Source organism: Entelurus aequoreus, linkage group LG13 (assembly GCF_033978785.1).
Source record: "Entelurus aequoreus isolate RoL-2023_Sb linkage group LG13, RoL_Eaeq_v1.1, whole genome shotgun sequence".
NCBI classification, from domain to species: Eukaryota; Metazoa; Chordata; class Actinopteri; order Syngnathiformes; family Syngnathidae; genus Entelurus; species Entelurus aequoreus.
Genome location: NC_084743.1, coordinates 1755340 through 1776885, shown reverse-complemented (window position 1 = coordinate 1776885; position 21546 = coordinate 1755340). Strand labels below are relative to the sequence as shown.

Sequence of the window (21546 nt, the reverse complement as noted above, 5' to 3'; positions counted from 1 at the left end):
TGGCTGCTTGATATTTAAGATTGATTATAAAACTTTAAGGAGATTGTCCAAACAACCTTCCCTAGTCATGGTGCAAAAAAAAAAAATGCAACTAACACAAAAGTCAACACACATAACACAACATGCTCGCTGATCTTTGTGGGTATTATCAAAAATGTCCAATCAAAATGACACCCATTTAAATCCATTGCAAGGCATTATGGGAAATTTGCAAAACACTCTCTCCACCTTTATTTATGATTGGCACGTTTTGGCTGCTTGATATTTCTGATTAATTATAAAACTTTAAGGAGATTGTCCAAACAACCTTCCCTAGTCATGGTGCAAAAAAAAAAAAAAAAAAAAATGCAACTAACACAAAAGTCAACATACATAACACAACATGCTCACTGATCTTTGTGGATATTATCAAAAATGTCCAATCAAAATGACACCCATTTAAATCCATTGCAAGGCATTATGGGTAATTTGCAAAACACTCTCCCCACATTTATTTATGATTGGCACGTTTTGGCTGCTTGATATTTAAGATTGATTATACAACTTTAAGGAGATTGTCCAAACAACCTTCCCTAGTCATGGTGCAAAAAAAAAAAAAAAAAAAATGCAACTAGCACAGAAGTCAACATACATAACACAACATGCTCGCTGATCTTTGTGGATATTATCAAAAATGTCCAATCAAAATTACACCCATTTAAATCTATCGCAAGGCATTATGGGTAATTTGCAAAACACTCTCTCCACATTTATTTATGTTTGGCACGTTTTGGCTGCTTGATACTTCTGATTGATTACAAAACTTTAAGGAGATTGTCCAAACAACCTTTCCTAGTCATGGAGCAAAAAAAATAAAATAAAAAATGCAACTAACACAAAAGTCAACACACATAACACAACATGCTCACTGATCTTTGTGGATATTATCAAAAATGTCCAATCAAAATGACACCCATTTAAATCCATTGCAAGGCATTATGGGTAATTTGCAAAACACTCTCCCCACATTTATTTATGATTGGCACGTTTTGGCTGCTTGATATTTCTGATTAATTATAAAACTTTAAGGAGATTGTCCAAACAACCTTCCCTAGTCATGGTGCAAAAAAAAAAAAATGCAACTAACACAAAAGTCAACATACATAACACAACATGCTCACTGATCTTTGTGGATATTATCAAAAATGTCCAATCAAAATGACACCCATTTAAATCCATTGCAAGGCATTATGGGTAATTTGCAAAACACTCTCCCCACATTTATTTATGATTGGCACGTTTTGGCTGCTTGATATTTAAGATTGATTATACAACTTTAAGGAGATTGTCCAAACAACCTTCCCTAGTCATGGTGCAAAAAAAAAATTTAAAAAATGCAACTAGCACAAAAGTCAACATACATAACACAACATGCTCGCTGATCTTTGTGGATATTATCAAAAATGTCCAATCAAAATGACACCCATTTAAATCTATCGCAAGGCATTATGGGTAATTTGCAAAACACTCTCTCCACATTTATTTATGTTTGGCACGTTTTGGCTGCTTGATACTTCTGATTGATTACAAAACTTTAAGGAGATTGTCCAAACAACCTTCCCTAGTCATGGTGCAAAAAAAAAATAAAAAAAAATGCAACTAACATAAAAGTCAACACACATAACACAACATGCTCACTGATCTCTGTGGATATTATCAAAAATGTCCAATCAAAATGACACCCATTTAAATCCATTGCAAGGCATTATGGGTAATTTGCAAAACACTCCCCCCACATTTATTTATGTTTGGCACGTTTTGTCTGCTTGATATTTCTGATTAATTATAAATCTTTAAGGAGATTGTCCAAACAACCTTCCCTAGTCATGGTGCAAAAAAAAAAAGCTACATGCTACAAATCGACCCTAACTATGTCTACTAATGTAGCATCATTTGAAAAGTCACCCGCTAGAGAATGAGGAGTGCTTGAAACTCCGCATGTCAACATCTCCGGCCGGTGCCACACCCTCATGTGGGCGCTGAACCGCCGATGTTGTTGTGGCTTGTGCAGCCCTTTGAGACACTTGTGATTTCGGGCTATACAAATAAACATTGATTGATTGATTGATTATTACTAAATGATCACTTCCATCATTATGAATATAGGACATCCAGGTAAGCATTACTTCCTGTCACTGTTACATAACACAACAATGCACAGCCGCGTGTAAACAAAACACAACTCGTCCTAATTTTGTCCACAAAAACTTTTTTTTTTTTTTACCGGAAACATCCGACATCAACAGGGAACCATTTTTTGTGTGTGTCGGAACACGCCGGCGGCAGGTTAATTACGATGATGAATTTGCTTACCTTTTTTGGAAGTTTGGCCCAACAAAGCAAGAAGATGTTGAAAAATGGAAGATATTTGGAGTCCAGTCACATATTAAAATATGCTCGTAACAGCATACAGCACAGGTCTAAAACAGGAAGTACGTGACCTTGTTAGTTGCCAGCTAACACTTTAGTTGCCAACTAACACTTTAGTTGCCAGCTAACAATTAACACTATAGTTGCCAGATAACAATTAACACTTTAGTTGCCAGCTAACAATTAGCACTTTAGTTGCCAGCTAACAATTAACACTTTAGTTGCCAGTTAACAATTAACACTTTAGTTGCCAGCTAACAATTAGCACTTTAGTTGCCAGCTAACACTTTAATTGCCAACTAACACTTTAGTTGCCAGCTAACAATTAGCACTTTAGTTGCCAGTTAACAATTAACACTTTAGTTGCCAGCTAACAATTAACACTTTAGTTGCCAGTTAACAATTAACACTTTAGTTGCCAGCTAACAATTAGCACTTTAGTTGCCAGTTAACAATTAACACTTTAGTTGCCAGCTAACAATTAACACTTTAGTTGCCAGTTAACAATTAACACTTTAGTTGCCAGCTAACAATTAACACTTTAGTTGCCAGCTAACAATTAACACTTTAGTTGCCAGTTAACAATTAACACTTTAGTTGCCAGCTAACAATTAACACTTTAGTTGCCAGTTAACAATTAACACTTTAGTTGCCAGCTAACAATTAACACTTTAGTTGCCAGTTAACAATTAACACTTTAGTTGCCAACTAACACTTTAGTTGCCAGCTAACAATTAACACTATAGTTGCCAGATAACAATTAACACTTTAGTTGCCAGTTAACACTTTAGTTGCCAACTAACACTTTAGTTGCCAACTAACACTTTAGTTGCCAACTAACACTTTAGTTGCCAGCTAACAATTAACACTTTAGTTGCCAGTTAACACTTTAGTTGCCAACTAACACTTTAGTTGCCAACTAACACTTTAGACAACAGCTAACAATTAGCACTTTAGTTGCCAGTTAACAATTAACACTTTAGTTGCCAACTAACACTTTAGTTGCCAACTAACACTTTAGTTGCCAACTAACACTTTAGACAACAGCTAACAATTAGCACTTTAGTTGCCAACTAACACTTTAGTTGCCAACTAACACTTTAGTTGCCAACTAACACTTTAGTTGCCAGCTAACAATTAACACTTTAGTTGCTAGTTAACAATTAACACTTTAGTTGCCAACTAACACTTTAGTTGCCAGCTAACAATTAACACTTTAGTTGCCAGTTAACAATTAACACTTTAGTTGCCAACTAACACTTTAGACAACAGCTAACAATTAGCACTTTAGTTGCCAGCTAACAATTATTGCTCTAGTTGCCAATTAGCACTTTAGTCAACAGCTAACAATTAGCGCTCTAGTTGCCAACTAACAACTAGCACTTTAGTTGCCAGCTAACAATTATTGCTCTAGTTTCCAACTAACAATTAGCACTTTAGTCAACAGCTAACAATTAGCACTTTAGTTGCCAGCTAACAATTATTGCTCTAGTTGCCAACTAACAATTAGCACTTTAGTCAACAGCTAACAATTAGCGCTCTAGTTGCCAACTAACAATTAGCACTTTAGTTGCCAGCTAACAATTATTGCTCTAGTTTCCAACTAACAATTAGCACTTTAGTCAACAGCTAACAATTAGCGCTCTAGTTGACAGCTAACAATTAGCACCTTAGTCACTAGCTAACAATTAGCGCTTTAGTTGCTAGCTTACAATTAGCACTTTAGTTGCCAGCTAACAATTATTGCTCTAGTTGCCAACTAACAATTAGCACTTTAGTCAACAGCTAACAATTAGCGCTCTAGTTGACAGCTAACAATTAGCACCTTAGTCACCAGCTAACAATTAGAGCTCTATTTGCCAGCTTACAATTAGCACTTTAGTTGCCAACTTACACTTTAGTTGCCAGCTAACAATTAGCACTTTAGTTGCCAGCTAACAATTATTGCTCTAGTTTCCAACAAACAATTAGCACTTTAGTACAGCTTAAGTTGTTCAACAGTCCGGGGGTCTCCCTTCTGCTATTTTAGGCTTCATAATGCGCCACACATTTTCAATGGGAGACAGGTCTGGACTACAGGCAGGCCAGTCTAGTACCCGCACTCTTTTACTATGAAGCCACGTTGATGTAACACGTGGCTTGGCATCGTCTTGCTGAAATAAGCAGGGGCGTCCATGGTAACATTGCTTGGATGGCAACATATGTCGCTCCAAAAGCTGTATGTACCTTTCAGCATTAATGGTGTCTTCACAGATGTGTAAGTTACCCATGTCTTGGGCACTAATACACCCCCATACCATCATACATGCTGCCTTTTACACTTTGCGCCTAGAACAATCCGGATGGTTCTTTTCCTCTTTGGTCCAAAAACAATTTGAAATGTGGACTCGTCAGACCGCAGAACACTTTTCCACTTTGCATCAGTCCATCTTAGATGAGCTCAGGCCCAGCGAAGCCGACGGCGTTTCTGGGTGTTGTTGATAAACGGTTTTCGCCTCGCATAGTAGAGTTTTAACTTGCACTTACAGATGTAGCGACCAACTGTAGTTACTGACAGTGGGTTTCTGAAGTGTTCCTGAGCCCATGTGGTGATATCCTTTACACGCTGATGTGGCTTGTCGATGCAGTACAGCCTGAGGGATGGAAGGTCACGGGCTTAGCTGCTTACGTGCAGTGATTTCTCCACATTCTCTGAACCCTTTGATGATATTACGGAGCGTAGATGGTGAAATCCCTAAATTCCTTGCAATAGCTGGTTGATAAATGTTGTTCTTAAACAATTTGCTCAGGCATTTGTCGACAAAGTGGTGACCCTCGCCCCGTCCTTGTTTGTGAACGACTGAGCATTTCATGGAATCTACTTTTATACCCAATCATGGCACCCACCTGTTCCCAATTAGCCTGTGGGATGTTCCAAATAAGTGTTTGATGAGCATTCCTCAACTTGATCAGTATTTATTGCCACCTTTCCCAACTTCTTTGTCACGTGTTGCTGCCATCAAATTCTAAAGTTAATGATTATTTGCAACAAAAAAAAAAAAAGTTTATGAGTTTGAACATGAAATATGTTGTCTTTGTAGCATATTCAACTGAATATGGCTTGAAAATGATTAGCAAATCATTGTATTCCGTTTATATTTACATCTAACACCATTTCCCAACTCATATGGAAACGGGGTTTGTACCAGAATCAATCATTTTAATTAGGGATGTCCGATATTATCGGCCAATAAATGCGTTAAAATGTAGTATCGGAAATTATCGGTATCGTTTTTTTTATTATCTGTATCGTGTTTTTGTTTTGTTTTGTTTTTTTTATTTTTTTTTATTAAATCTACATAAAAAACACAAGATACACTTACAATTAGTGCACCAACCCAAAAAACCTCCCTCCCCCCATTTCTTTCTGTTATCAATATTCAGGTTCCTACATTATATATCAATATATATCAATACAGTCTGCAAGGGATACAGTCCGTAAGCACACATGATTGTGCGTGCTGCTGCTCCACTAATAGTACTAACCTTTAACAGTTAATTTTACTCATTTTCATTCATTACTAGTTTCTATGTAACTGTTTTTATATTGTTGTACTTTCTTTTTTATTCAAGAAAATGTTTTTAATTTAGTTATCTTATTTGATTATTCTTTAAAAAAAAGTACCTTATCTTCACCATACCTGGTTGTCCAAATTAGGCATAATAATGTGTTAATTCCACGACTGCATATATCGGTTGATATCGGTATCGGTTGATATCGGTATTTCTTTTTTATTGAAGAAAATGTTTTTAATTTATTTATCTTATTTTATTTTTATTTTATTTTTTAAAAAGTACCTTATCTTCACCATACCTGGTTGTCCAAATTAGGCATAATAATGTGTTAATTCCACGACTGCACATATCGGTTGATATCGGTATCGGTTGATATCGGTATCGGTAATTAAAGAGTGGGACAATATCGGAATATCGGATATCGGCAAAAAGCCATTATCGGACGTCCCTAATTTGAATAATCATAACAGCAATGTTATTTGTTGATGGATATTCTTGTCCCACTCTTTATTTCTGTGGCTTCATGAAAACCTGCATAGTTTTTATGCCAACTTTTATTGAGTCGCCTCATTTCGTCACCGACTAAGTTAGCCCAAAAACCAGTTTTATGAGTCCTACAGTGATTATATTCTACATCAGGGGTCACCAACCTTTTTGACACCAAGAGCTACTTCTTGGGTAGTGATTAATGCGAAGGGCTACCAGTTTGATACACACTTAAATAAATTGCCAGAAATAGCCAATTTGCTCAATTTACCTTTAACTCTATGTTATTATTAATAATTAATGATATTTACACTTAATTGAACGGTTTAAAAGAGGAGAAAACACGAAAAAAAATGACAATTAAATTTTGAAACATAGTTTATCTTCAATTTCGACTCTTTAAAATTCAAAATTCAACCGAAAAAAAGGAGACAAAAACTAGCTAATTCAAATCTTTTTGAAAAAATTTTAAAAATAATTTATGGAACATCATTAGTCATTTTTCCTGATTAAGATTAATTTTAGAATTTTGATGACATGTTTTAAATAGGTTAAAATCCAATATGCACTTTGTTAGAATATATAACAAATTGGACCAAGCTATATTTCTAACAAAGACAAATCATTATTTCTTCTAGATTTTCCAGAACAAAAATTTTAAAAGAAATTCAAAAGACTTTGAAATAAGATTTAAATTTGATTCTACAGATTTTCTAGATTTGCCAGAATAATTTTTTTGAATTTTAATCATAATAAGTTTGAAGAAATATTTCACAAAAATTCTTCGTCGGAAAAACAGAAGCTAAAATGAAGAATTAAATTAAAATGTATTTATTATTCTTTACAATAAAAAAAATAAATTTACTTGAACATTGATTAGAAGAGGAAGGAATTTAAAAGGTAAAAAGGTATATGTGTTTAAAAATCCTAAAATCCTTTTTAAGGTTGTATTTTTTTCTCTAAAATTGTCTTTCTGAAAGTTATAAGAAGCAAAGTAAAATTAAAGCTGCAAGCAGCGTTGGTCGGGCCCGCATATTTGGCAGGTGCTAGTTGCTGAAGGATGTCAATCTATGAAATGTAGGTCTAAGTGAGACCTACATAGAGGTTTTTGTTTCATGTCTCTAAGACGTTCCTACCGGAAGTTACAAGCAGTTTTGTCTGTGTTTTCCTCCGAGGAGCAGTTTTGTCTGTGTTTTATTCCTAGGGGGCGCTAGAGCGCAATTTTGACTTTTGGGGTTGGGTTTTTTTTATTAGATCATAATTTCCGCCAGTCCTGATGTGTGTAAAAAGTTTGAGTTTTGAAGTATTTTCAGGGGGTCAAATTACAGATCAAAGAGGCAAAAATGAGTGTTTTTAGTACATTTTTGTCTTGAAGGGGAAATTGCCAACTTCCTGTTGGTTTTTGCCCGAGGATGTGAATTATGAATTGTAGGTCTAAGTGAGACCTACATAGAGGTTTTTGTTTCATGTCTCTTAAGACGTTCCTACCGGAAGTTACAAGCAGTTTTGTCTGTGTTTTCCTCCGAGGAGCAGTTTTGTCTGTGTTTTATTCCTAGGGGGCGCTAGAGCACAATTTTGACTTTTGGGGTTGGTTTTTTTTTATTAGCTCATAATTTCCGCCAGTCCTGATGTGTGTAAAAAGTTTGAGTTTTGAAGTATTTTAAGGGGGTCAAATTACAGATCAAAGAGGCAAAAATTAGTGTTTTTAGTACATTTTTGTCTTGAAGGGGAAATTGCCAACTTCCTGTTGGTTTTTGCCCGAGGATGTGAATTATGAATTGTAGGTCTAAGTGAGACCCACATACAGGTTTTTGTTTCATGTCTCTACGACCTTCCTAGTGGGAGTTACAGGCAGGGTACATGCGGACCCTAAAAATTAATGAATTTATTTAATAAGCAAGTGAAGACCAAGTCTTTAAAATATTTTCTTGGATTTTCAAATTCTATTTGAGTTTTGTCTCTCTTGGAATTAAAAATGTCGGGCAAAGCGAGACCAGCTTGCTAGTAAATAAATACAATTTAAAAAATAGAGGCAGCTCACTGGTAAGTGCTGCTATTTGAGCTATTTTTTAGAACAGGCCAGCGGGCTACTCATCTGGTCCTTACGGGCGACCTGGTGCCCGCGGGCACCGCGTTGGTGACCCCTGCTCTACATTCTAGCCAAATATACGTCCTCCTTTTTGTTTCCCCTTGCTATTTATACATTTTTGATCTCTTTGGAGATGTCATGGCGATGTGAGTCAGGCCCTGCCCGCCGACTATTGAGCTTCCGGAGCCGGGGTTGTCATGGTTACCTGGCCAGTGACTCAAAACAAGCATTATTTGGCCTCCTTCTGATGTGCGTCGTTCTGACGACTCTTTTATTGTGTTATGGTAACACCTGCTACACAAATACAACCTGGGATTTGATTGGCGCACACACACACACACACACACACACACACACACACACACACACACACACACACACACACACACACACACACACACACACACACACACACACACACACACACACACACACACACGCACACACGCACTAGACTGAGTGATGGATCACACCTTTGTCTGTTCTCTCATGGGGTTTTAATGTCAGTCTTTCCCACAGGACTGTGATGTATTTGTGGCAGGACTGGAGGCCCGATGATGTCATTGTTAAATTTGCATTATTGAAGCCATAAAAGACGAGAATAAAAAAAAAAAAAAGCATGATAAATATGTGTAGAACTAGAGCTGATATCAATATATATATCACGATAGACACTTAATCGATGTCAATTAAAAAAATGTATTACGGTACGTGCGAATGTACCAAAATGGATCCTTTCTGCTCCGTCTTCTTATTCTCTGGCAGACCAGCTGTGGTACAATGTCTTCATGAGCGAGGGTGAAAAGGTAGCACCGAAGCTATTTGTGGCGGGAAACACTTGACGTCTTGTGTCTAATTGACTCACGTTCAATTACCAGCCTAATTACGGATGAATAAAGAATATTCGTAATGCGCTTAATCGATGAATTGATCGTCATCTTAGATGTGTCATCAATTAAACTCCGATTGGAATTGAATAAATAAATGTCATTTTATTTCTGTAACAGTTAATTCATCTTTGAATTAATTAATTTTAATTATAATCAATTAATTCATAATTTAGTGATTTAATAGGTTAGATTTTTAGAAAATCAAATTATGAAATAATGACATCAATAATTAAATAATCCAATATTTAATTTAAAAAAAATTAGGTTGAATAGAGTAATATTTAATCATTTAATTAATTACCGTAATTTCCGGACTATAAGCCGCACCTGACTATAAGCCGCACCAGCTAAATTTAGGGGAACATACAGATTGCTCCATATATAAGCCGCACCCGACTATAAGCCGCAGGGTTTTGATGTGTAATTAGCGTAGTATATAGGGGTTCCTGCTACCACGGAGGGGATTGTCGGGACAGAGATGACTGTTTGGGAACGCAAAGCGTCCCATTTATTAACAATAAATCTTTCAATCATTCAATCAAACTTTCACATCTTTGACATGGCGAACAGCATTCGTGCAGAGTACAAATAATACAACGGTGCAAAGTAATACAAAGTGCTCACCTGTACGTTATCAAAATAACCAGCCTACCGGTATATGAAAAGTCAGTCTTTAATCATTGTGTCATCGTCTTCCTCCTGCGTACTAAAACCACCGAAATCCTCTTCGTCGGTGTCGGAGAAGAACAGGCCGTAAATAAGCCGCACCCTTGTATAAGCCGCAGGGACCAGAACGAGGGGAAAAAGTAGCGGCTTATAGTCCGGAAATTACGGTAGTTCAATATTTAATTAATTATTTAATAAGTAGTGATTTGATGGATTATTAGATATGTTAAATAAATAAATAAAAAATATTATTAGATAATGAAATCAATAATTACATAAATCCATCCATCCATTTTCTACCGCTTGTCCCGTTCGGGGTCGCAGGGCCAACACAGATAGACAGACAACATTCACAAATGATCCAATAAATTAATTTAAAACAATGTAATAATTAATTAAATGAGTAGTTTGATTAGACGAATGGGTGAATTAAAATGACATTTTATCATTGAATTAGTTACTTTAAAATGTAATTATTTCATAATTTATAATGATTTCTTTATTTCATTATTTAATCGACTATTTATTAAACGTAATAAATAATGTAATGAATAATTATTTGAATTTTGAAAATCAATATTTTAATAAATTAATTAAATGACTAAATTGATTAGATGATGGGATTAATTGAAATTGTATTTAATCATTTAATTAATCATATCAAAATTTAATGAAATATTTCTGAAATTGATCATTGATTTCATTATTTCATGATTTAACCGATTATTTATTAAATATAATACATCCATCCATTTTCTACCGCTTGTCCCTTTTGGGGTTGCAGGGGGGTGCTGGAGCCTATCTCAGCTGCATTCGGGCGGAAGGCGGGGTACACCCTGGACAAGTCGCCACCTCATCACAGATAGACAGACAACATTCACAAATGATCCAATAAATGAATTTAAAACAATTTAATAATTAATTAAGTCAATAGTTTGATTAGACGAATGAGTGAATTAAAATGAAATTTTATCATTGAATTAGTTACTTTAAAATTAAATTATTTCATAATTTCTCATTTATTTCTTTATTTCATAATTTAATTGACTATTTACTAAACGTAATAAATAATTTAATGAATAATTATATACATTTTGAAAATCAATAGTTTAATCAATTAATTAAATGACTAAATTGATTAGATGATTGGATTAATTGAAATTGTATTTAATCATTTAATTAAACATATAAATATTTAATGAATTATTTCTGAAATTGATCATTGATTTCATTATTTCATGATTTAACCGATTATTTATTAAATATAATACATCCATCCATTTTCTACCGCTTGTCCCTTTTGGGGTCGCGGGGGGTGCTGGAGCCTATCTCAGCTGCATTCGGGCGGAAGGCGGTGTACACCCTGGACAAGTCGCCACCTCATCACAGATAGACAGACAACATTCACAAATGATCCAATAAATTAATTTAAAACAAATTAATAATTAATTAAGTCAATAGTTTGATTAGACGAATGGGTGAATTAAAATGACATTTTATCATTGAATTAGTTACTTTAAAATTAAATTATTTCATAATTTCTCAATTATTTCTTTATTTCATAATTTAATCGACTATTTATTAAACGTAATAAATAATTTAATGAATAATTATTTACATTTTGAAAATCAATAGTTTAATAAATAAATTAAATGACTAAATTGATTAGATGATGGGATTAATTGAAATTGTATTTAATCATTTAATTAATCATACCAATATTTAATTAATTATTTCTGAAATTGATCATTGATTTCATAATTTCATGATTTAACCGATTATTTATTAAATATAATACGTCCATCCATCCATCCATCCATTTCTTACCGCTTGTCCCTTTTGGTGTAGCGGGGGGTGCTGGAGCCTATCTCAGCTGCATTCGGGCGGAAGGCGGGGTACACCCTGGACAAGTCGCCACCTCATCGCAGGGCCAACACAGATAGAAAGAAAACGTTCACAAATGATCCAATCAATTAATTTAAAACAATTTAATAATTAATTAAATGAATAGTTTGATTAGATGAATGGATGAATTAGTTACTTTAAAATTTAATTATTTCATAATTTATAATTGATTTCTTTATTTCATTATTTAATCGACTATTTATTAAATGTAATAAATAATTTAATGAATAATTATTTAAATGTTGAAAATCAATAGTTTAATAAATTGATTAGATGATTGGATTAATTGAAATTTAATTTAATCATTTATAATAATCATATCAATATTTAGTGAATTATTTCTGAAATTGATCATTTATTTCATGATGAACCGATTATTTATTGAATATAATACATCATTTAATACATTTTAAAATTGTGAAATAATTAAATCAATATTTTAATGAATTGATTAAAAGTTCAAAAACTTTATCAAATGATTGAATTAAATTTGTAATAAAAAAATTGTAATCATACAGTCATATAATTAATAACACACGTAAGTAATTATCTGAATATTCATTTAATGTTGTCCTATTTGACCCTCCATAGATTGTCTCGTTTGCACTTCGGTACGAGAAGTTGAAGTACCGTACACCCACGCTGGCCGCATGTCTTTGAAACAGGGGTTCAGAACATTCAGAGATATATCCTCCCGTCCCACGAAGTCCAAAATATCTATTTTAACGTCAATCAAGGATGCTGACTGGACTTTGTGCTGCTGTCTTCACAGGACATGAGGAAACATGTCATGATGACCCTGCTGGACACGGAGAGATCCTACGTGGACTCGCTGCGCACTCTCACTCAGGTAACTCGCACTCAGGTAACCGCCTTCTTTCTTTCTTCCTCCGCGGCGCGACGCCGGCACATTGCTCCGGGCGGGAACAAAAAGGTGATGCCTAATCCGCTTACGCTCGGTCCGGCTAATCTGCCGAGCTCGGCGGCGTCTCGCTGTCGTCAGCGTTATCAGCGCCTAGGGATGATACTCCAAACCGGTTTTCCTCGGTTGTTCGATAAGAAAAGAACCGAGTCCTCGGACTGGAATCCCTTTTCGAGAACCGGTACCCGTTATCGAGACCACTATAGTAAAGAAAAAGAGTTGGTTCTTTATTCGAATCCCGTCCCGACCAGAAATGCTCCGTGGGACATCACAATAAATGACGTCACGTAGCTCAGTCATTAGGCGCAGATAGCGAAAACAGGAAAAAAATGGACGGGAAAAAGTGCTCCAATGTGTAATAAAGTTCAAAACAAAAGGTATAAACCAATGAATAACTTTACTGAGAGATTTTAGCAGGGTAAAACACTTTTACGACCAACCGGAAACTAGGGATGATGTTTGATAAGGAATTATCGAGTTCGAGCCTATTATCGAATCCTCTTATCGAACCGATTCCTTATCGATTCTCTTATCGAGTCCAGATAGGTTGTTGTATATGGAAAAAAACACACAATATTTGGTTTAACAAAAGCTCACTTTTATTATATAATAAAAAAAATAAAATCTAATAAATAAATAAATATTGACTGTTACCCACCTAGAAAAATTAAATTAAATAAATAAATATTGACTGTTGTTACCCAAAGAATATTAAGTGGGATTTTTCAGAGAAACAAATATATACAGTAACACAAAAACAACCTATCTCTGTGATCACTATAGGTGTATAAATAATAATATAGTGTTAAATAAAATCAGTCCCTTGGGCACAAAACTGAAAATAATACAGCTCTCCAAAAAGTGCACTTCTGCTGCTATTGGAACATAACTGTTTGTTATGATGCTTTGACATTTTGGCACTTTATTTCTTTATTGAAAGAAAATTCTATGAAGAGAAAAGTTGTTTGCAAATGTGGTTACAATGCTAAAAAATGAAAAGTTAAAGCTAAAAAAAGAAATACGCTTTATTGAGTTCACATTATTTCTTTATGGGGGAAAGACGTTATGAGCTAGAGGATAACAACTACACTACCCAGCATGCAACGGGAGTTACGAGCATGCGCGGTCGCCCCGAAAAGTGTTGCGTGTTGCCACGCTGTGAAAGTAAACGTCAAGAACTCAGCCAACACGCCTCGTCTGCATTATTTATAATTAGACAGACAACACATCTACAGTGTGATTTTGTTTTGTTTACAAGGAAAGAAAAACAAAAGTTAAAAAAGGGAGATATGTTGTATATATATGTATGTGCTGCGGTTGTTTTAAGAACGTTGCGACAGCTGCCGTAAAGGAGGTGCGTTGCTAGCCTGGTTGCTATGTTTCCGGTTGGTGGTAAAAGTGTTCGTCATGTGTTTTACCCTGCTCAAATCTCTCAGTAAAGTTATTCGATGGATTATAGCTTTTGTTTTGAACTTTATTACACCTTGGAGCGCTTTTTCCCGTCCATTGTTTTCCTGCTTTCGCTATCTGCGCCTAATGACTGAGCTACGTGACGTCAATTCTTGTGATGTCCCACGGAGCATTTCTGGTCGGGACGGGATTCCACTCTTTTTCTTTACTATAGTGGTCTCGATAACGGGTACCGGTTCTCAAAAAGGTATTCGAGTCCGAGGACTCGGTTCTTTTCTTATCAAACAACCGGGAAAACCGGTTTCGAGTATCATCCTTACCGGAAACATAGCAACCAGGCTAGCAACGCACCTCCTTTACGGCAGCTGTCGCAACGTTCTTAAAGCAACCGCAGCACATACATATATATACAACATATCTCCCTTTTTTAACTTTTGTTTTTCTTTCCTTGTAAACAAAACAAAATCACACTGTATATGTGTTGTCTGTCTAATTGTAAATAATGCAGACGAGGCGTGTTGGCTGAGTTCTTGACGTTTACTTTCACAGCGTGCTCATTCTTAGCTGCCGGGTGACGACATGCAACACTTTTCGGGGCTACCGCGCATGCTCGTCACTCCCGTTGCATGCTGGGTAGTGTAGTTGTTGTATTCCCTAGCTCATAACATATTTCCCCCTATAAAGAAATAATGTTAACTCAATAAAGTGTATTTCTTTTTTTTAGCTTTGACTTTTCATTTTTTAGCATTGGAACCACATTTGCAAATAACTTTTCTCTTCATAGAATTTTCTTTCAATAAAGAAATAAAGTGCAAAAATGTCAAAGCATCATAACAAACAGTTATGTTCCAATAGCAGCAGAAGTGCACTTTTTGGAGAGCTGTATTATTTTCAGTTTAGTGCCCAATCGATCTCAGGGCGGACACTCTAACCACTAGGCCACTGAGTAGGTACTAGGCCACTGAGTAGGTCACTAGCCTGCTAAAATGCTAACCGTAGCTTTAAAAAAAACCTAGAATGTTAACATTAGCCTGCTAAAATGCTAACTGTAGCATAACAAAAGCTAGAATGCTAACATTAGCCTGCTAAAATGCTAACTCTAGCTTAAAAAAAAAAAAAAAAACTACTTACCTAAGCATACTCACAGGTAACCTTCAAGTTACGAAATATTTGAGGCAGAGGTGTATATCTGCAAAATTATCACCAAAAAAAAAGCTAGCATGCTAATATGAGCAAAATAAGTTAAAATATAATAGAATGCTAACAGTATTATGCTTACAATAGCATACTTACAGTTAGCATTAGTGAAATACCAAAATATATAAGGAGCATAACTGCAAAATAAAAAAAATAAAAAGCTAGAATGCTAACATTAGCCTGCTAAAATGCTAACTGTAGCTTAAAAAAAACTAGCTTACTTACCTAAGCATACTAACAGGTAACTTTCAAGTTACAAAATATTTGAGGCTGAGGTGTATACCTGCAAAATTTTCACACAAAAAAAAAGCTAGCATGCTAATATTGGAAGGCTAACGATGTGTGTTGCGGGCCATTAAAAAATTATCTGTATGAGCAAAATAAGTTAAAATATAATAGAATGCTAACAGTATTATGCTTACAATAGCATACTTACAGTTAGCATTAGTGAAATACCAAAATATATAAGGAGCATAACTGCAAAATATATATATAAAAATTTTTTTTTTAAAAAGGCTAGAATGCTAACATTAGCCTGCTAAAATGCTAACTGTAGCTTAAAAAAAACTAGCTTACTTACCTAAGCATACTAACAGGTAACTTTCAAGTTACAAAATATTTGAGGCTGAGGTGTATACCTGCAAAATTTTCACACAAAAAAAAAAAGCTAGCATGCTAATATTGGAAGGCTAACGATGTGTGTTGCGGGCCATTAAAAAATAATCTATATGAGCAAAATAAGTTAAATTATAATAGAATGCTAACAGTATTATGCTTACAATAGCATACTTAGTTAGCATTAGTGAAATACCAAAATATATAAGGAGCATAACTGCAAAATATATATAAAAAAAAAGAGAGAAAAAAGCTAGAATGCTAACATTAGCCTGCTAAAATGCTAACTGTAGCTTAAAAAAAACTAGCTTACTTACCTAAGCATACTAACAGGTAACTTTCAAGTTACAAAATATTTTAGGCTGAGGTGTATACCTGCAAAATTTTCACACAAAAAAAAAAGCTAGCATGCTAATATTGGAAGGCTAACGATGTGTGTTGCGGGCCATTAAAAAATTATCTATATGAGCAAAATAAGTTAAAATATAATAGAATGCTAACAGTATTATGCTTACAATAGCATACTTACAGTTAGCATTAGTGAAATACCAAAAATATATAAGGAGCATAACTGCAAAATATATATAAAAAAAAGAGAAAAAAAAGCTAGAATGCTAACATTAGCCTGCTAAAATGCTAACTGTAGCTTAAAAAAAAACTAGCTTACTTACCTAAGCATACTAACAGGTAACTTTCAAGTTACAAAATATTTGAGGCTGAGGTGTATACCTGCAAAATTTTCACACAAAAAAAAAAAGCTAGCATGCTAATATTGGAAGACTAACGATGTGTGTTGCGGGCCATTAAAAAATAATCTATATGAGCAAAATAAGTTAAAATATAATAGAATGCTAACAGTATTATGCTTACAATAGCATACTTAGTTAGCATTAGTGAAATACCAAAATATATAAGGAGCATAACTGCAAAATATATATAAAAAAAAGAGAAAAAAAAGCTAGAATGCTAACATTAGCCTGCTAAAATGCTAACTGTAGCTTAAAAAAAACTAGCTTACTTACCTAAGCATACTAACAGGTAACTTTCAAGTTACAAAATATTTTAGGCTGAGGTGTATACCTGCAAAATTTTCACACACAAAAAAAAGCTAGCATGCTAATATTGGAAGGCTAACGATGTGTGTTGCGGGCCATTAAAAAATTATCTATATGAGCAAAATAAGTTAAAATATAATAGAATGCTAACAGTATTATGCTTACAATAGCATACTTACAGTTAGCATTAGTGAAATACCAAAAATATATAAGGAGCATAACTGCAAAATATATATAAAAAAAAGAGGAAAAAAAAGCTAGAATGCTAACATTAGCCTGCTAAAATGCTAACTGTAGCTTAAAAAAAACTAGCTTACTTACCTAAGCATACTAACAGGTAACTTACAAGTTACAAAATATTTGAGGCTGAGGTGTATACCTGCAAAATTTTCACACACAAAAAAAAGCTAGCATGCTAATATTGGAAGGCTAACAATGTGTGTTGCGGGCCATTAAAAAATTATCTGTATGAGCAAAATAAGTTAAAATATAATAGAATGCTAACAGTATTATGCTTACAATAGCATACTTACAGTTAGCATTAGTGAAATACCAAAATATATAAGGAGCATAACTGCAAAATATATATTAAAAAAAAAAAAAAAAGCTAGAATGCTAACATTAGCCTGCTAAAATGCTAACTGTAGCTTAAAAAAAACTAGCTTACTTACCTAAGCATACTAACAGGTAACTTTCAAGTTACAAAATATTTGAGGCTGAGGTGTATACCTGCAAAATTTTCACACAAAAAAAAAAAAGCTAGCATGCTAATATTGGAAGGCTAACGATGTGTGTTGCGGGCCATTAAAAAATTATCTATATGAGCAAAATAAGTTAAAATATAATAGAATGCTAACAGTATTATGCTTACAATAGCATACTTACAGTTAGCATTAGTGAAATACCAAAATATATAAGGAGCATAACTGCAAAATATATATTAAAAAAAAAAAAAAAAGCTAGAATGCTAACATTAGCCTGCTAAAATGCTAACTGTAGCTTAAAAAAAAAATAGCTTACTTACCTAAGCATACTAACAGGTAACTTTAAAGTTACGAAATATTTGAGGCTGCAAAATTTTCACCAAAAAAAAAAAAGCTAGCATGCTAATATTAGAAGGCTAACGATTGTTTGTCCATCCGTTCGACTGTGGTCCATTGAGCACAAAAGAGTGAGTGATGCTGAGATGTATTCAGCGACACATCACAGCCATCTGATCTAATCACCAACTCTCGCTCCGAGGCTCTTACGTAACACTCTGCATCTCCAACTTCATGGAGGGAATTAAAGAGAGTTTGTCTTCCTCCTGAGTCACTTTTCAACAAATCACTCGCCGTATCAAATGTCGTCAAGTCCCCATGATGCCTGAATCATGCCGACGGGTGAATACCTGGGCGAGCCGTGACGTGCTGGAGGTCACCCACCATGTGTGATGAAGTTGGAATGGGGTGAACTTCCGTGGAAGCAAACGCACACTGAGAGTGTGTTGTGTTGTGTTGTGTTGTGTGTGCGATACTTTCATGTGTGTTTCAAAGGGACTTTCATGTGTTTGTGTCCAGCTGATGTTGACATTTCATGTCACGTGACTCTCTGTGACGCCTTTCAACAAACGCTCCATTCATTAATAAACGTTCAGAGCGTCCAAAACATACGGAGACATTTTAAACCCCTTCATAATCCTACTTGAAACGGCGAATATGCAGAAAAATACATCAGCAGTATTTAAAATAAATAATAAACCACTAACATGAAAAAACAGGAATGAGTTGAGATTTTAACCACAAAAAGGCATTGTTAAAATATTAACTGTACAGAGAAAAAAATAAATGAGGGAATTTAATGATGCAACTTTCAATAGAAAATATTATTTTAAAAGTAAATATTGAAAAAAAATTATTAAAATAAAATTGAGCAATAGGTAACAAGAGTAAAGTGAGTTTTTAACCCCCACAGTTATAGTTAAAACATTGATTGTGTAGAAAAAGTAAGTGAGAGGGTTTAATGATGCAACTTCCGTTATAAAACATATATTTCTTCAAGTAAATATTAAAAAAAATAAAAATCACAGAAAATAGATAACAGGAATCAACTTCCATTTTAACCGTCACAGTCGTAGTTAAAATATAAATTGTAGACGATTAAAACATTTTAGTGAACTTAATGATACAGCTTCTTATATAAATAAAAAAAAAATATTTTTTTTTAAATATTACAAAAATAAACAAAAATCAAAACATACAAAACAGGAATTGACTGCAATTTTAACCCTGAGTCGTAATTAAAATATCAATTTTAGACAACTAAAAAAAATGTAATTAACTTTATAGGATTTCTTATGGAAAAAGTATTTTAAAAATGAGCAAAAAAAAACGTGAAAAAATAAGAAACCGTAATGAGCTGAGATTTTAACCACAAAAAGTCATAGTTAAAATTTTAACTGTACAGAAAAAAATAAATGAGCGAATTTAATGATGCAAGTCTCAATAGAAAAATATTATTTTAAAAGTATATATTCTAAAAAAATAATTAAAATAAAATAAAGCAATAGGTAACAAGAATAAAGTGAGTTTTTAACCCCCACAGTCGTAGTTAGAACATTGATTGTGTAGAAAAAGTAAGTGAGAGAGTTTAATGATGCAACTTCCGTTATAAAACATATATTTCTTCAAGTAAAATGTTTTTTAAATATTACAAAATTAACAAAAATCAAAAAATAGATAACAGGAATTGACTGCAATTTAAACCCTCAGTCGTAATTATAATATCAATTTTAGACAACTAAAAAAAATGTATGAACTTGATATGATTTCTTATGAAAAAGTATTTTAAAAATGAGCAAAAACCATGAAAAAATAAGAAACAGTAATGAGCTGAGATTTTAACCACAAAAAGTCATAGTTAAAATTTTAACTGTACAGAAAAAATAAATGAGTGATGCAAGTTTCAATAGAAAACTATTATTTTAAAAGTAAATATTCTAAAAAAAATAATTAAAATAAAATAAAGCAATAGGTAACAAGAATAAAGTGAGTTTTTAACCCCCACAGTCGTAGTTAAAACATTGATTGTGTAGAAAAAGTAAGTGAGAGAGTTTAATGATGCAACTTCCGTTATAAAACATATATTTCTTCAAGTAAAATGTTTTTTAAATATTACAAAAATAAACAAAAATCAAAAAATAGATAACAGCAATTGACTGCAATTTAAACCCTCAGTCGTAATTATAATATCAATTTTAGACAACTAAAACAAATGTATGAACTTGATATGATTTCTTATGAAAAAGTATTTTAAAAATGAGCAAAAACCATGAAAAAATAAGAAACAGAAATGAGTTGAGATTTTAACCACAAAAAGTCATAGTTAAAATTTTAACTGTACAGAAAAAATAAATGAACAAATTTGTTGATGCATGTTTCAATATAAAAAAATATTATTTTAAAAGTAGGTATTCTAAAAAAAATAATTTAAATAAAATAAAGCAATAGGTAACAAGCATAAAGAGAGTTTTTAACCCCCACAGTTGTAGTTAAAACATTGATTGTATAGAAAAAGTAAGTGAGAGAGTTTAATGATGCAACTTCTGTTATAAAACATATATTTCTTCAAGTAAAATGTTTTTTAAATATTACAAAAATAAACAAAAATCAAAAAATAGATAACAGGAATTGACTGCAATTTAAACCCTCAGTCGTAATTATAATATCAATTTTAGACAACTAAAAAAAATGTATAAACTTGATATGATTTCTTATGAAAAAGTATTTTAAAAATGAGCAAAAACCATGAAAAAATAAGAAACAGGAATGAGTTGAGATTTTAACCACAAAAAGTCATAGTTAAAATTTTAACTGCACAGAAAAAATAAATGAACAAATTTGTTGATGCAAGTTTCAATAGAAAAATATTATTTTAAAAGTAGGTATTCTAAAAAAAATAATTAAAATAAAATAAAGCAATAGGTAACAAGAATAAAGAGAGTTTTTAACCCCCACAGTCGTAGTTAGAACATTGATTGTGTAGAAGAAGTAAGTGAGAGAGTTTAATGATGCAACTTCCGTTATAAAACATATATTTCTTCAAGTAAAATTTTTTTTTTAATATTACAAAAATAAACAAAAATCAAAAAATAGATAACAGCAATTGACTGCAATTTTAACCCTTTGTTGTAATTAAATTATACATTTTAGACAACTAAAAAAATGTAATGAACTTGATATGATTTCTTATGAAAAAATATTTTAAAAATGAGAAAAAACCATGAAAAAAAAAAAGAAACAGTAATGAGCTGAGATTTTAACCACAAAAAGTCATAGTTAAAATATTAACTGTACAGAAAAAATAAAT

The 21546-nt window shown here is 33.2% G+C and overlaps 1 protein-coding gene across 2 annotated transcripts in view; it reads left to right on the top strand.

Moving 5' to 3' along the window:
- LOC133663051 (rho guanine nucleotide exchange factor 17-like) overlaps positions 1-21546 on the top strand; it is a 139111-nt gene that overhangs the window by 79595 nt on the left and 37970 nt on the right. For both annotated transcript variants that reach the window (XM_062067234.1, XM_062067235.1), the window contains exon 2: positions 12773-12850. In XM_062067234.1, the coding sequence (XP_061923218.1) occupies positions 12773-12850 (78 nt within the window). The remainder of the gene's footprint in view (positions 1-12772; positions 12851-21546) is intronic.